Source organism: Cervus canadensis, chromosome 8, assembly GCF_019320065.1.
Source record: "Cervus canadensis isolate Bull #8, Minnesota chromosome 8, ASM1932006v1, whole genome shotgun sequence".
NCBI lineage: Eukaryota > Metazoa > Chordata > Mammalia > Artiodactyla > Cervidae > Cervus > Cervus canadensis.
Window position 1 is genome coordinate 37,190,093 of NC_057393.1, and position 15,403 is coordinate 37,205,495.

General features: G+C 36.2%; 1 protein-coding gene across 4 annotated transcripts in view; it reads right to left on the bottom strand.

Moving 5' to 3' along the window:
• Window positions 1-5,740: 5,740 nt before the first annotated feature.
• HECTD2 (HECT domain E3 ubiquitin protein ligase 2) overlaps window positions 5,741-15,403 on the bottom strand; it is a 72,724-nt gene continuing 63,061 nt past the window's right edge. For 2 of the 4 annotated variants that reach the window (XM_043476015.1, XM_043476017.1), the window contains exons 16-21: window positions 13,274-13,348; window positions 12,299-12,386; window positions 12,105-12,211; window positions 10,266-10,381; window positions 9,550-9,693; window positions 5,741-8,238 (exon numbers count right to left, since the gene is read on the bottom strand). In XM_043476015.1, the coding sequence (XP_043331950.1) occupies window positions 8,118-8,238; window positions 9,550-9,693; window positions 10,266-10,381; window positions 12,105-12,211; window positions 12,299-12,386; window positions 13,274-13,348 (651 nt within the window). In that variant the 3' untranslated portion in view covers window positions 5,741-8,117. Of the gene's footprint in view, window positions 8,239-9,549; window positions 9,694-10,265; window positions 10,830-11,297; window positions 11,929-12,104; window positions 12,212-12,298; window positions 12,387-13,273; window positions 13,349-15,403 lie in introns of those variants that run through there. The other 2 variants (XR_006270790.1, XM_043476016.1) reach the window with 2 other exon arrangements.

Here is a 15,403-nt window from a genome sequence, read left to right on the forward strand (position 1 = left end):
TCTGACTCCTTGTCCAAACAGGGAGAACAAGTTTTATCCATTTCTACAAGAACAGTTCAAGCTTGGGAGTTTCTGGGAAGCCTAAGTAGTTGAGGGAGCATATGTAATGGGAAATAGTGATATTTAGAGCCAGAGAGACATGAATTCAAATTCTTAATGCCTGTGTAACCTTGGGCAAGCTTTCAGGCCTGAGTTTCCATTTCTTATCTTTAGCATGGGGATAATAACATCAATTTTATGCTGTTGTAAAGATTAAATGAAACGTGAAGTGATGCACCTCATACATCTTAGATGATCAATAAACATCCATTTCTGCCCCTTCAATTTATATTCTATAGATACTTAGGATACTGGATGTTTTGTTTAGTCAGCAATTCATGTCCAACTCTCTTGTGAACCTATGGACTGTAGTCTGCCAGGCTCCCCTATCCATGGGATTCTCCAGGCAAGAATACTGGAGTGGGCTGCCATTTCCTTTTCCAGGGGATCTTCCCGACCCTGGGATCAGACCCACGTCTTGTGCACTAGCAGGTGGATTCTTTACCACTGAGCTGCCGAGGAAGACCTGGGGTACTGGATAACTGGTTTAAAAAATTAAACAAAGGGTTTTTTCTCTTATTACAAAGTGTTCATTGCAAGGAAATTTTTTAAGAAGCACGACAAAGCAAAAAAAGGTAAAATCATGTATAATCCCAGTGGTAATTACATTAACTGTGATAAAATTTTTCAGAACACACATGCACATTCATATACATTGACACTCACTCACATACACACCCTCAAAATCTGGGTGATACCACAGAGCTGCTCTACAATCATCTTTTCCCCCTTTCATAGTTAACCCACAAAGGCACCACTGCTCACTGGTTTTGTTTCATTTGGTGAATGAGCCCTTGGTCACTGGCGGTGGGCAGGCTAAGGCTCTGCGTGGGAGTGAAAGGCTGCCTAGACTGATGGGAACATGGTAGTAGGTTTGGGGGGTGGCATTTCTGAAGGTGCTTCCCCGAGGCTGCCACTCCCAAGTCGTGACAGGCAGGCTGATGGTGGGGTCTGTGAGTCAGGGCAAAAGGTAACAAATTATAGAGGAGACCATTTACCCATGAGGATTTCTGGTTCATTCCACTAATTTGATGAGTGTTTCACCTGCCCAGTCAAGTCAAGAAGTCGGGTAGGATTTTATCTGAGTTGACTGACCCTGCTCTGTGCTGGAGGAGGACACAGGAGATGCCTCTGTTCTCAAGTGGCTAATGTGCACACAGTGAAGCACAGCAAGTCTGAAAATACTAAGAGCCACTGAGCAATGAAGACAGGTGGGATGGGCGTGAAAAAGAGGGAGAGAGGCCTTCCAGCTGGCTGTTTTCTTTGTGGGGGGGAGGGGTGGTGATGGTGGTAGCTCAGCACAAGGTTTGGCAGGGGAGGAGAGAAAATTCTAGTCTGCGGAGGTTTAGAGCTGGGCTGGGGCTGAGGGAGGAGGTGATTTGAAGGCAGGAAGAGGACCTCAGAAGCACTGGGCTGAGCAGTGATGCCACCGTGCAGCGTGTGCATAGGACACGGGAGAGGAGCGATCTTTTTGGAAGATGGTACTGGGGAATGTGCAAAATAAAAGTGGAACACAGGCTAGGCTTTGGAGTGAGGAGGTGGTCAGATAAGCATGGTAAGAAGAGAATTTGATAAAGATTAATAGTGGGGACCTTACGATAAATGGGGGAAGAGTAAGTCTCTAGTCAGAGAAGCCAGTCAGCTATTGAGGGTTTAAACCAAGGAGGGGGTCTGTGGAAATGGAGTAGAAAGAAGGGTCAAATCTGAGAAACAGCATAAAGATGAGGCTTGCAGACATGAGGTTAAAGAGAATGAAAAGTCAAAATGAGACCAACGTTTATGAGCCAAGCTAATCAGGAGAATAAGATTGCCAGTGACAGCGGTAAGGAAGGCATACTGAAGGTCTTATAAGCAGAGGTGACCTATATGCAGGTGGAAACAGCACAAGATTATGCTCCTTGAGAAACTCTACTGAAATAATTCTATGCTTTTTCTATTGCAATTTGTGTGTGTGTCGTGCACATAGAAAAAGTCAAGTTGGGATGCTGAAAAAAATCTAATTTAACTCAGTGGTGACTAATGCTTCTATGGTGCATATATCTGAGTTGTAAAATTTATATGGCGTGAAAACTTTGAGTTGTACCATTATCATGAAAATCCTAGAGAAATTTTCTTGCTATGATACACATTAATGCTTTGCAAAGTAAGTACTCAGAACCACATTTGCTTATGTTTGTAAAGAATAAGCAAATGTGTATGGAACTGAAGATCAGCCTCCAGCTGAAATGTAATAGGCATGCAAATACACAACTGGTAAATTAACACATAAATAAACTCGTGTAAGTCATCTATAGGAAACAATGCATTTAAAAGTTTTATGCACTGAATGGGGTAAAAAAATAACCAAGGGGCAGGGCATGTATAGGCTGAGCTGAAATGGAAGAGGCCAGTTACTACCATAAACTTTTATAATTTTTGGGCAAAATATAGCTACAAAAGTCTTAAAATATAAATGTTCAAGATTAAAAGGAAGGGAAGAAGAGAAATCATCAGTAATGGGAAATGAGGAAGAAATGCAGAAATAAAAAGCAAGATTAGGTGACTCATGTGGGTCATGAACTGTCTAGCGGATATTAATGCCCATATGAATTCAACAGACATTCCTTAAGCCCTACTCATGGTGAGGAGCCAAAACTGATTCCACTTCATAAAGTCCAGAATTTAAAAGGGCTGCTATATCTATGAAAATGGGATAGAAAAACTTTACTCATAAACCCCAACCTGTGCCACTATAAGGGAGGGGCCCAAACATACACAAATGGGAGAGAAGCCCTGATCTGAGGAAGTCACATACAAAGTGGTATAGAAACCTGTAGGGTCTTTGTTGACAACAATACGAAACTGCTCTACTAGGACACTTGCATTTCTCAGGGCCCAAAATTAAAAGCAAAATTATAAGTGACATGACACAAGGAAATAAATTACTGAGAGCCAGTAGATGAACAAATACAGGAATCAGTATTTCAAGAACTGGGGAGAGTAAAAAAATAATCTAAAATAGACTATCAAACAAGTACACTGAAAATTATCTTTTAAAAAAACCATAGGAAAGGAAGAACAGTATGAAATAAGAGCGGGTGGATTTGAAAAGGAACTGAAAGAATTTCTAGAAATAAAAAATAAAGCTATTGAAATACACCATGGTTAAACAGGATTTAATGATTGAGATGGTCCAATATATGTTTAGTAGGACAGATTAGAGAGAGGAGGGAAGCGCAGTGTTCAAAGAGGAAATGGCTGAAGAATTTTCTAAAACTGAAAGACAGAAATTCCTAGTTTCAAGAACCATAACAAATCCTAAGAGATTAAAAAAAATACAAATATACATATTGTCTGTGATGTTTTGCAGTTTCACAAGAAAAAAAAATATTAAAAAGTGGCCAGAGTAAAAGAGATTATCTACCAAGGAATGACAATTATACTGACAACTAACTTCCCATCAACACCACCAATACTTAAAATGGACAACCAAGAAGGTTCTACTGTATAGCAAAGAGAACTCTGACCAGTATTATGTATCAACCTAACTGGGAAAAGATTTGAAGAACAATAGACACGTGTATAACTAAATCACTTCGTTGTACAACAGAAACTAACACAACATTGTTAGTTAAAGGTGGGGCTATTGGTAAAAAACCAGCCTGCCAATGCAGAAAACGTAAAAGATGTGAGTTCAATCCCTGGGTCAGGAAGACTCCCTCGAGGAGGGCATGACAACCCACTCCAGTATTCTTGCTTGGAGAATCCCATAGACAGAGGAACCTGGCAGGCTACAGGTCACAGGGTCGCAAAGAGTTGGATACAATTAAAGTGACTTAGCACACATGCACCCAGTATAAAAAGTTAAAAGCAAACAACTACCCTCTTAAAAAAAAACAATGAAATGCAAAGATAATGGATTATACATTAAAAGTCCTAAGGGAACTAAGTATCACAAGTCCTTAAGTATCACTAAGTCCTTAAGTATCACAATAGAGATGCATGCTTGATGAATTTATCTTTCACGAATAGAGGTGAAATAAAGTCACTTTCAGACAAATGGAAAAAAAAACTTACTAATTTAAAACAGCTTCTAGCAGATATTTTGGAGGAAAAAAACTGATCCCAGAACTGGGTGTGAAGAACATTAAAAGAAGGATTGGTGTGCAAAGAAACTGTAACTATGTGGTTAAATCTAAACAACTATATAAAATAATGTTATGGGCTGTATTTAAAAATTTTAAATTCATATTATAAAAGATAGAAGTCAGGATACAACTAGATCTCTACAATACATGAGCTATAACAAAAAGGTAATGGTAATAATATCAAACATATAAGGCTTATTATAGGTTAGGCAAGATATAAGTACTTATTTATTTATATATGCTAACTACATTTTATATGAGTGTATATATATATATATAATGTATAAGCATATATCTATATGAGTAACCTTAGTGGCTCAGCAGTAAAGAATCTGCCTGCTAATGCAGGAGACACGGGTTTGATCCCTGGATGAGGAAGATGCCCTGAAGAAGGAAACTGCAACCCACTCCAGAATTTCTGCCTGGGAAATCCCATGGACAGAGGAGCCCAGCAGGCTGAAGTCCATGGGGTCGCAAAGAGTCAGACATGCCTTAGTGACTAAACAACAATATATATATCTAATACATATACTTACAATAATATATATACATACATAAGTATATATACACACCTACATAGTTCTACAGAGGTTTATTTAACAACTCTATGAATTACGTGTTATCAGAAGCAGTGGTTATAAGAGGTAATACCACTGGAACCAAGGTTCCTCTGGCGTCACATTACATTGCTTACTATATGCCAGGGACTGTGTAAGTGCTTTACACATACTAATTCATTTATTTCTCCCCAGAACTTTGTCATTGAGATAGGGTTATTTTCATTTCACAAATTATTATCATTTGATATTAAGGCATGAACAGATTAACCTGCCCAAGGAAACACAAGTACTGAACAGTAAACTCAAACCCAGGCAGTTTCTTTTTTTTTTCATGATTTTTCATTTTATTTTTATTTTATTTTTATTAGTTGGAGGCTAATTACTTCACAACATTGCAGTGAAACCCAGGCAATTTCAAAGCTCAATTCTTAACCACTCACCAGGCCCTCTGGGTGAACCGATCTTGTACCCTCCCCTGTGAAAACTCATCTCAGTCTTCCACCCAGCTAGCTATTTTCTCTCATCTATCATCCATGACATTCTCTCCTACATTCTTAGAATCTCCTCTCTTTGTTCATTAATCAAGGAAAATGTGGTAAGGGAAAACATGGCCAAACTAATGGTTTTGGTAGGAGGTAACAGATCTGAAGTTGTTGATTGATGGCCAATGAAATGTCATACTTAGTTTATTTCTAGGTGACCTCCATGGTACTATAATGTTCATTTGGTGGAATATTTGTGTGATCATCCAGTCATTGCCTATATGTTGTTTCATACCGAAAAATAATGTTAGAGGTTAGCAGCATTTGGTGTCAATAACACACATCTTTTGAAGGAGTATGTATTAATTTTCCAAAGCACCAGTTTAAAAGACAGTGTAACAGAGTAGTTTGCATTTATATTTTAAACTTTTAATTCACTGCCTAATGTTCAAAAAAATGAATTGAAGTCTAGTTGATTATATAACTTTAATATTTGAAAAAATTTATCCAGAAATTAACAACATAATACAATACACATTTGTACAAAAAAGAGGGGCGGTTAAAAACTTCTGATCATACAGACAAAAATATGATTAATTAAACAAAGATTAAAAAAGGACAGAACATTTTGTAAATACTGATAAATAGTGTGCAATGCTTTAATTTACTGTGGCAGATACAAAAATCAAGAATTCATGAACAGATTATATAAAAAGAAAGCAACTACATGAATTTTCTAGCTGTTTAAATTAACGAAATATAACAGTAGTGGTTCTTTTAAAAAATGAGGTATTAATTACACTGTAAACCAAAACCAGAGCATAAATAAATAAAGGCAATGTGCAATTTAGTGATAAATGATTATAAATTTCAACAACAGACAACAGAAATTTTCCAGTTATTTATGGACTCTGTGATTTAAAAATTTGGCTTGCTTGTATACTTCTTATTTAAAAATGACATAGCTATTGATATACAAGCACATCATAGACATGCAGACCAAGCCAACACAATTTTCCCATCTCTACCAAATAGAAGCTTTGTTTACATTTTACTTAGAACACTTAAATCTGGTTTCTTATACATGATTCTTTTGTGCTTATTAGTTAGCAGTAACCTACATTAAACACCTTACTTTCTAGTTCAAGCAGTGAAAGAGAGAAGCAGTTTTATTTGCACATGGATTAAAAACAGAGCAAACAAAACAAAACCAACATGCCCTTAAATCTCTTAGGTGTTCCAAGAATTTTAAGAAGAAAAAACCTTTAAATAGTATGTCCAAGTGGAAAAGTGGAATCACTTCTGTCTCAAACAGAATAGTAAATGAACTAACTCCTTTCCTCCAAGATTCACAAGTTGGCTTTGGAAATACAGAACAAGCTGATTAGTTCCTCCACCCTAGAAGAATTCTGCTGGTGGGGGTGTAGGAATCATAGCAATAAGATAGTAGTGTAACTTGGAAATTGGGAAAGTATTATTTGCATGTGAACCATGTGCTGGTACTAAATGCTGGCTTCATTATTATTGCAAATACACCTTCAGAGTTTTCTAAAGGAAAGCTATCAAAGTATAATACAGAAGTCGATTTGGAAATACTGCAATGTGCTAATAAAACTGCTTCATTTGCTGTAAATTAAAACCATTTACTGTCTGACTTAAAATGCAGTTTCTTTTTACATGCTACTTTATTAATAAACTCCAAAAAGGGTACTTTTGAATTCACTATATTCAAAATCCAGTGAAAAACAAACATTTGGGCCAAAATGTTGAACCTTATCTTTACATCAAGCTATGTCACTGAGGGACTTTCACTTCATGTCATTTTGACACAAATGTTATCGTATTCACTTTTGTCAAATATCTTATCCTACTTGTTTTCAAAAATTAGTGTTTCAGAACAACAGGTGATCAAAAAATACTATAAATAAGTCTTGTATGTCAATCAAAGTGTATATAAAAACAGTTCTCTCTTTTTGTGCTTGTAATTGACTTAATTTATCAGTGACTAGTCAGATCTATTTCCTTTCTAATATTCTGACCCTTAAGAAGAAAGGATTATACAAACATTACAGAGTACTCAAAGTAACTAGTTTACTGTGCGTGTGCATGCAGACTGATGATACTTAAAAGAATATAACCTTGAGTCCAATTAGTCTGAAAATAGTTACACTCTTGTGCAATCATCTTTATTGATTTGTAAAAGCTGTACACACATCTAAAACCTGAATTTACTTTGTAAAAATAAATCTTTAGCAATAAATGGCACTATCAAAATCCCATTATTCTCAGGCTATTATGTAGTTATTTACATGCTGATTTTCAGGAATGGTTGAAAAGAATCTTTAGAGGACCAAAGCCAGTATATCAAAAAACCCCTGTAAATTGCATTTGCAATGATACTGTTGTTTACCCGCTATATGAAAATATGGCTACATGCCCTACATTAATGATAATGTAGCTATCCGTGTTGCTACCGTGCGCAAGCAGCACACAATTTGCCACTGGGCTCCACCCACTCTGCCATCGCTGCATTCTTTATTGCGTGATGCTTCCCCAGTGGAACACCTGCGACACACCACTTATGGAGGATGATAAAGTGCTATAAAAAGAGGGACTGGACCCACCTGTCTCTGCCACCTGGTCTTTTTCTCACTCAAACAGTGTTGTGTTTTTAGAAAACCATGCCTCTACTGAACACACTTCGTATTTGATTTTTTTTTTTTTTAAAGTCAGTCTTTTAAAGTTGGTGAGCTTTTCCAAGGTATTTTGAGACAGAAAACATGGAAAGGTTAAAGGCACAGTAAGAGGGAAGTGAATGCTACATATAAATGTATTTCAAGTCTTCTTGGTTACTCAAGTCCAAAACCTTCTGAATTTGAAATTCCAATGATCAATTTCTGTTTCAGGTCCTTTTTGCTCTTGTAGGGGGGAAGGCAAAGTTGATTGAAGCAGGTGTGGGCCACAGGCAACCTAGGGGAAACATTTTCTTCAAAGATATCAAGTCTTAAAACACACACAGAATGACTCCTAAGCAACTTTCAAAGTACCTGAACGCGCATACTCAAATCTGTTTTACTAGACTGAGACGACTCATCCACTCCTTTACTGAACAAATACTTCTGGAGTACCTGTTGTGTATGAGGCACCATTCCACACCCTGCGGCTGGGTGTACCGACAAGACAATGGCCCTGCTCTCACAAAACTTGCATTCTAGAAGCATTATTTTTAGAGTCAGACAAATCAATCTGAATACCATCTCCCTTACTTTCTGGCTGTGAGATCTCGTTCAAGTGGCTACATGTCTCCAAATCTCAGTTGCCTCATCACATAAGGCAAACTGCCTGAATGGGTGGAAAGACCCAGTAGAATAGTAGGTAAAATAACTATTATTTTACCCTTGATTGTCAAAAAAATCATAAGAACATTCTGAGACACTTGATACCCACACTTCTCCTGTTGCTGCCCTCAACAGCAACAACAATTTCTGATCAGATTTCCCAACCCTTTACCCGATGACACTTTTATCTACATCCAAGATTCCAGCAGAATTCTTAGACCCGTTCCCTCAGTTTTTATGAACTCCACAGGATCAGAACAGCTGTCGGTGGTAGCAGTGATAAAGGAAAGGACAGATTTCAGTTCTAACTGATGAAAGGAAGAACTGACAGAACTCAGGGAATATACAGGACAGGAGAAAAAAATATTTATAATCAAAGTAGTATCTACTCATATCAGCTTTAGAAATTACAATGAGATTGGGAAAAGAAGTAGATCAACATTACCCCACCAATACTCTAGTAGAAAATAATTTAAAGCCATCACCAGCATCACTTTCATATGCAAAGAGCACTAGATAAAGAAAAAAAAAAAAAAAAAGACTAGCACTAGAGGTATTCCAGTACAACAGGACTTCTGGAACTAATTATAATAATAGCCAAAAAACTCACCTGGCATCTTAAATAAAAAGACTTTTAAGTAAAAATGAAGGTCAGACAATCTAAATGCCATGAAAAGCAAGCTAGATTCTGGAAGTGATGATAAAGTAACTGACTTAGCAAAGTAAAAAGTTGATGGAAAGGAATTATTATCAGTTAGTATTGGTATGTCTCAAACTTAATAAAGAACCTTAAGCCATAGTCTATCTTATTTCAAAGCCATGTTTACTTCTAGCATTTTTCTAAGAAAACAACTTCATATTGAAAGAATCTTCTAGTTCCAAGCATACTATTATTAGCAAAACCTATAGATTAAAAAAAGTGAATGACAATCTGGAAATTTACCAGTTAGTAGAAGTTTCATTCTTTGAGATTTTAAAGTTTAAATCAGCCATTCCTCCTACAGGAACTCTGTCACTTCCTGTAGTAAAATGTAACAACTTCTTTTGAAGATCAAGAGGAAATCCAAGCACAACATCCCAAAAGTATCTAGAGGACACCAAAGGAAATTTATATAAAATGTATATAAAATGACAAAAATCCTGCATATGAGAATAAAATAATATAAAGTAAGCTCTAGGGAAACAATTCCCTTAAAGGTACAGACTACTCTCAAACTGAAATGGAGGAATGACAGGTTTCTATATATAAATTAGAGTTCTGACTAACATCATTATAAAAATAGTCCAACAACGGAGAGTACATAAGACATTTTTCTTCTATGTAATTTTCCATATTTTTCAACACAGTGCTATTAAAAGGCTTTTTATAAGCATGGCATCTCTGTAATTCTAGGACCAAAGTCATTTTTTAAAAGAAGTCAACTCTCTGGACTTCTGTAGAAGCTTACTTGTATCACTTTCTCCCAAGGGGACTGCGAAGTGATTTCATATTGAATATGCTCACATTACTTTCAAGAGATAAAAGAAGGCATTGTGGGCTGTATAAGATTTCCGGTGACTTAACTTGATTTAAAGATTGTAAGTTACACAAATAAACCAACCACATTCTCTTTCATTCCCTCTTCAGTAGCCTCACTCTCAGAAGTATAAAGAGCTCACCGGATAGTCAAGTCAGTTTTTGCGTAACCATCATACTGTGTACTTCTCTGTAGGGCATGCATATCCAGTTCAGGACTTCCACAGACTAGAATTTCAACCTCTTCTGGACGAAGCAGCTGCCAATAATTATTTATCAAAAATGATAAGAAAAAGTGATGATCAAAAAAAGTGAAACTGGAACTCTTTCCACTGAATCAAGCAACAAAAATCGACCTTCTTATAGTAAATCAAACCATTTTTTAAGGAAAAATATTCTCCATTTATATTTTTCCTACTGGGATATTTTTGCTTCTGAAAGTTTATAAATCTTGTCCAACTCTTAGATTCCCCCTTTTGCAAATAACTGCAATTAGCTAGAAAAACAAGTAGATGACAAAGCATAAATCCAAATTACAGCTCCTCCCCAAAACCCAGCTTGAAACTATTTCAGCTACTCTAGCATCTACTGACATGCCTGGATCCAACATCCATGAAGCCTCCTGTGCACAATGTGGCGTTTGAGTAGTAGGTTAGTCTGTTTTGTGTTGTTCACTTGTTTTTTCACCTACACAGCTTGTCTCCCACCTAAAGAGATTAGAATTTTAAAATGAACATTTGCTACACTATTTATTTTCCCTCCTTCCACCCCTATAACTACAGTGCATTGCAGACAAAACTTAATTAGAAATCAACAAGTGCTCCATATTCAAAGGTACTTTCAATAAACATGTGATAAAGACCGTCACATAGTGAGAGTTGAACTATAAAGAAAGCTGATCGCTGAAGAATTGATGCTTTTGAACTGTGGTGCTGGAGAAGACTCTTGAGAACCCCTTGGACAGCAAGGAGACCCAACCAATCCATCCTAAAGGAAATCAGTCCTGAATATTCACTGGAAGGACTGATGGGGAAGTTGAAACTCCAATACTTTGGCCACCTGATGCAAAGAACTCACTCATTTGAAAAGACCCTGATGCTGGGAAAGATTGAGGGCAGAAGAGAAGGGGACGACAGAGGATGAGATGGTTCGATGGCACCACCGACTCAATGGACATGAGTTTGAGGAAACTCTGGGAGTTGGTGATGGACAGGGAGGCCTGGCGTGCTGCAGTCCATGGGGTCACAAAGAGTCGGACACGACTGAGCGACTGAACTGAACTGAACTGAAAGACTATCACTCTAAAGCAAGTTCTCTCCTATGCAAAATAATTCACATGGAAGACTGACTCCAAACCCTCCTTATAAAACTGAGTGGAGATGGCTTGATGGAGTGTGCCCAGAGGAGCAGGGATGAAGAGACTTTTATGATGTTTCTGATTCGGTGCTCTCAACAGCAGCTGACCCATACTCACACACCGACCAGAGCCCACCATGACTCTGGAGATAAACTACTTCCTGTGGGAAAAAGGCCACTCAGAGTTGCTGGGGGACCCCTGAAGAGGAATGAAGCCACTATAAAAACCTGTTCCTTAAACGGTGAGAAGTTGTAGCTTTTGCCTGGAGCTTATGTTAACCATTTTCAGCACTTTGCGCCTCAGTTTTAAAGATCTGGAGCCCTTGGCGATCTCTTCATCCACTCTGCTTGGGGAAATTTTTTAAAGCTTAGAAGACATAGTTTAAGATACAGCATAATGGGTAGGGGGGATGGAGTTGACTGGTCTTTTTTCTCTTTAGAGAGTTAAGGCTGAAATGAGAAAACTATTTTCATTTCCAGCTCTAGCTTTAAAAACTAGAAAATAAATTTTTAAAAAATTTAAAAATAAAAAAATTTTTTTTTTTAATTTAAAATGTTTTAAAGAATTACTTGTCAATATCATAGTATTACAAAGCCTAACTGAAGGCATGAAGCTTTAAACTCACCATTAGGGCATTTGAAGCACACACACTATGAAATCCATAATAAAATGCAGCAAACTGCTTATAGATGGATTTGTTGAGAAGAAAGTCAATATAAAGCTGTACATATTCTGAAAAGCAATTTTACATCTGTTAAATAATAAAAGTAAATGGCAAACACTAATGCACTTTAATTAAGAAAAGGTGTTTTAACTTACCTTTCCTATTTTGATTGGTAACTGGAATTTTATCACCACCTGGCTTTAAATTATAGGACTTAATTATTCCGAATTCTTCTTGAAACACCTGATGGGAGATACCGACATACCACATTTATTGGTATATGTTAACAGACTTCAGTGAACAGGTTTGTAAAATTTAAAAAGAAAAGTGTTTCCCTCTTTTCTAAATTACAAAATACAGAAAGGTTTGGCTCTTGTGATATTTGTATTAAAAATGGTGTCATGAAAGCATTTTGGAGTAAAAAAGTAGGGTCTTAACCCTCTTGAATAAGCTAAATACTTTACTGATGTTTAAAAAAATTTGTGTGACCATTTGGGTAGCACTCAGGCCTTTGGAGCTATGTGGATTACTATCATTTCCACCTTTGGATTATTTTTAGGAGAGTGGAAATGAGAGAATTTTGATCTGATTGATTAACTTCTGCTCCTTACTTCTTGTACTGAATTAACAGAAGAGGCTTGTTTTTAGAAGGTGAAAAGCTCAGAGAAAGTAATTGCGTCCAGGATATAGGCCAGGTGCCTTGCAGAGTACCCTCACCCTTGCTGGCTTTCCTTGATTGCTTATACATGTCTGCTTCAATGTCTTTGGGCTTCCCTGGTGGCTCAGATGGTAAGGAATCTGCCTGCATTACAGGTGACTCGGGTCTGATCCCTGTGTCAGGAAGATCCCCTAGAGTAGGAAATGGCAACCCACTCCAGTATTCTTGCCTGGAGATTCCATGGACAGAGGAGCCTGGCAGGCTATAGTCCATGGGGGTCAAAAAGAGTTGGATGCAACTGAGGAGCTAACACTTAACTGTTTTTAATCGGGTTAAGATCCTTTAAGATAGGGAGTGGCATGTACAGATCAATCCTTGTTCCTCTTTTCTAGCGATGGGTATATGGTAACAAGGGGTATTTTTCATATATGAAATACCTGGTTAACAGAAAGCTATTTGCCCTTAATGGTACCTGAAATGTGGAATAGAAATCTTCTTCAACATTGCCTTCATATGACAGGAGTTCACTTAATCCATGGGCCAACTCCTGTAAAGAGAAACCTGTTATTTGTGTTTTTAAATCAAATAGTACTACCCCAAACAGTAAACCAGATCTACTATAGCTCACTTACACGTGAGATAAACTCAAGATTTTGAAATAAAGATAACATTGGGACATATCTTCCAGGGTAAAAAATACTGGTTAATGATTTCTACCATGTAAAAGTTTTGGAAAAATTTACTGGAAAGGTCACATGAAGGAAAATATCCAGTTATACCCATAAAGGCATAACTCTGGGGTCTATTCTTATGCAGAGAGCTAAGAGTACAGTTTCCATCATAATTCACTGCTAACTGCAATACCACTGTTGATGAATTTGTAGTATTTCTCATTCTCAGTTTATATTCTTAAAAAAATCTGTTAATGTTTTAGAATTCCTCTTTTAAATAAAAATACACAGTTTATATATGTTAAGTGGTTTTTACATTTCAGTTCAGGGTTCTCCCCTTCCAATAAAAAGTTGAGAACACGGGAAGAAATGTTTTCCTACATTGTAACTCATGTTTCCCCTGGAGACAGATTTAAAAATAGAAAAACTAAGCCAGTATTTTTAAAAAATTTCAGGTTGTACAAAAAGTGTTTTATTTTAAACATTAGCAGAAAAGATAAAGAACAGCATGTTTAGAATGATCTTACACACTTTACATATTAAATTTTCCATTCCACTAAAATAAATTTTAAAACAAATCTAGGGTTACATAGGTTTTAATGTGATTTTTATCATTTGTTTCAATTACTGATAAAGTTATGGCTGCTGAAAATTATAATTGGTAGATCTGCATTTTTTAAAAGAATTCAAGGAAGTAGTAGATGAATCCAATTGAAAGGATTTACCATATTCTTTCAAAGATTGAATTTTTAGTGATAAAATACAAAGTCAATTAGGTAATAAAGTTATATACTCAGATCTGCTTTATTCGACTGTAGGGACTTTTATTCCCAGCCTTTGTATTTTCAAAACTCAATTTTTAATTTTTTATCTATAGTTAAGATTATTAAATGCAAAAATAGTATTAATTAGCCCATAGTTCAACATTTTAATGATTTTTATAAATATAAAATTAAAAGTGCATGAAGATACAGGTTTTATATACTATTTGAATACCCTGGTATTATTTAACAGACCGTACTGGACAGTGACTTAAACAGAAGAGAAAAGAGCTACTACAGTTGCTGATTCAAGGTTATACTTAGCCTCTCCATTCTCAACTAAAACCCTCAAGGATAATTTTCACAAGGCTGTGTAGGGAAGATTTGTTGTTGCCATGGGACAGTTCTGATGCTTTGAGTCATGGATCCCTTCTCTACAAAAGCAATGGAGTTTCCATTAACATGGTCACGGAAAAGCATTGGCCTATTAACACTATACTGAAGGCTCCATCATTGAATATTTTGCTTACTTTCATGTTTTTTTTAATCCTTATTCACAAATACTGTGTTTAAATTAAGAAATATATCACTATAGGTTTCTCTTTGCCTTCCTGTTTACTCTTCTTGAAACACATACTGTACAGATACAAATGGTAAACAAAGCACTGAATAAAAAAAGCACTTCATGTTTTTCTAGACATGTTTTGCCATATATGAAATGGGAATTAGGTGCTAATTTTAATAGATGCCATTCATAAATTGATATTCCATTTTATAAAAATTAAAAAAATTCCCTGCATTCTACTATCCTAACACAGCAGTTTTCTTGCTTCCTTTCAATCTTCATTCATGCCTGCACAGACACTCAGTTTTTTTTCAGTTGATCTCATAGTTTATGCACAATCTTGATTCATCATTAAAGAGGCAATGTAGGACTATGAAATTAACTCAGTATCATCTTCAGCTCCATAATATGAAAAAACATATTGGTATAGTCATTCATAAAATATCCATTATTATTAACTAAAAACTTGGATCCAAATGACTCAAGTTCAAATAGCTTTAATCCTAAAATCAGACAATTTATTGGTAAAAATCAGTAATAAAATTAGGAAATCTATTGGTAAAAATTTGACAAAAACTGCATGTATGGGACCAAAAAAAACCACA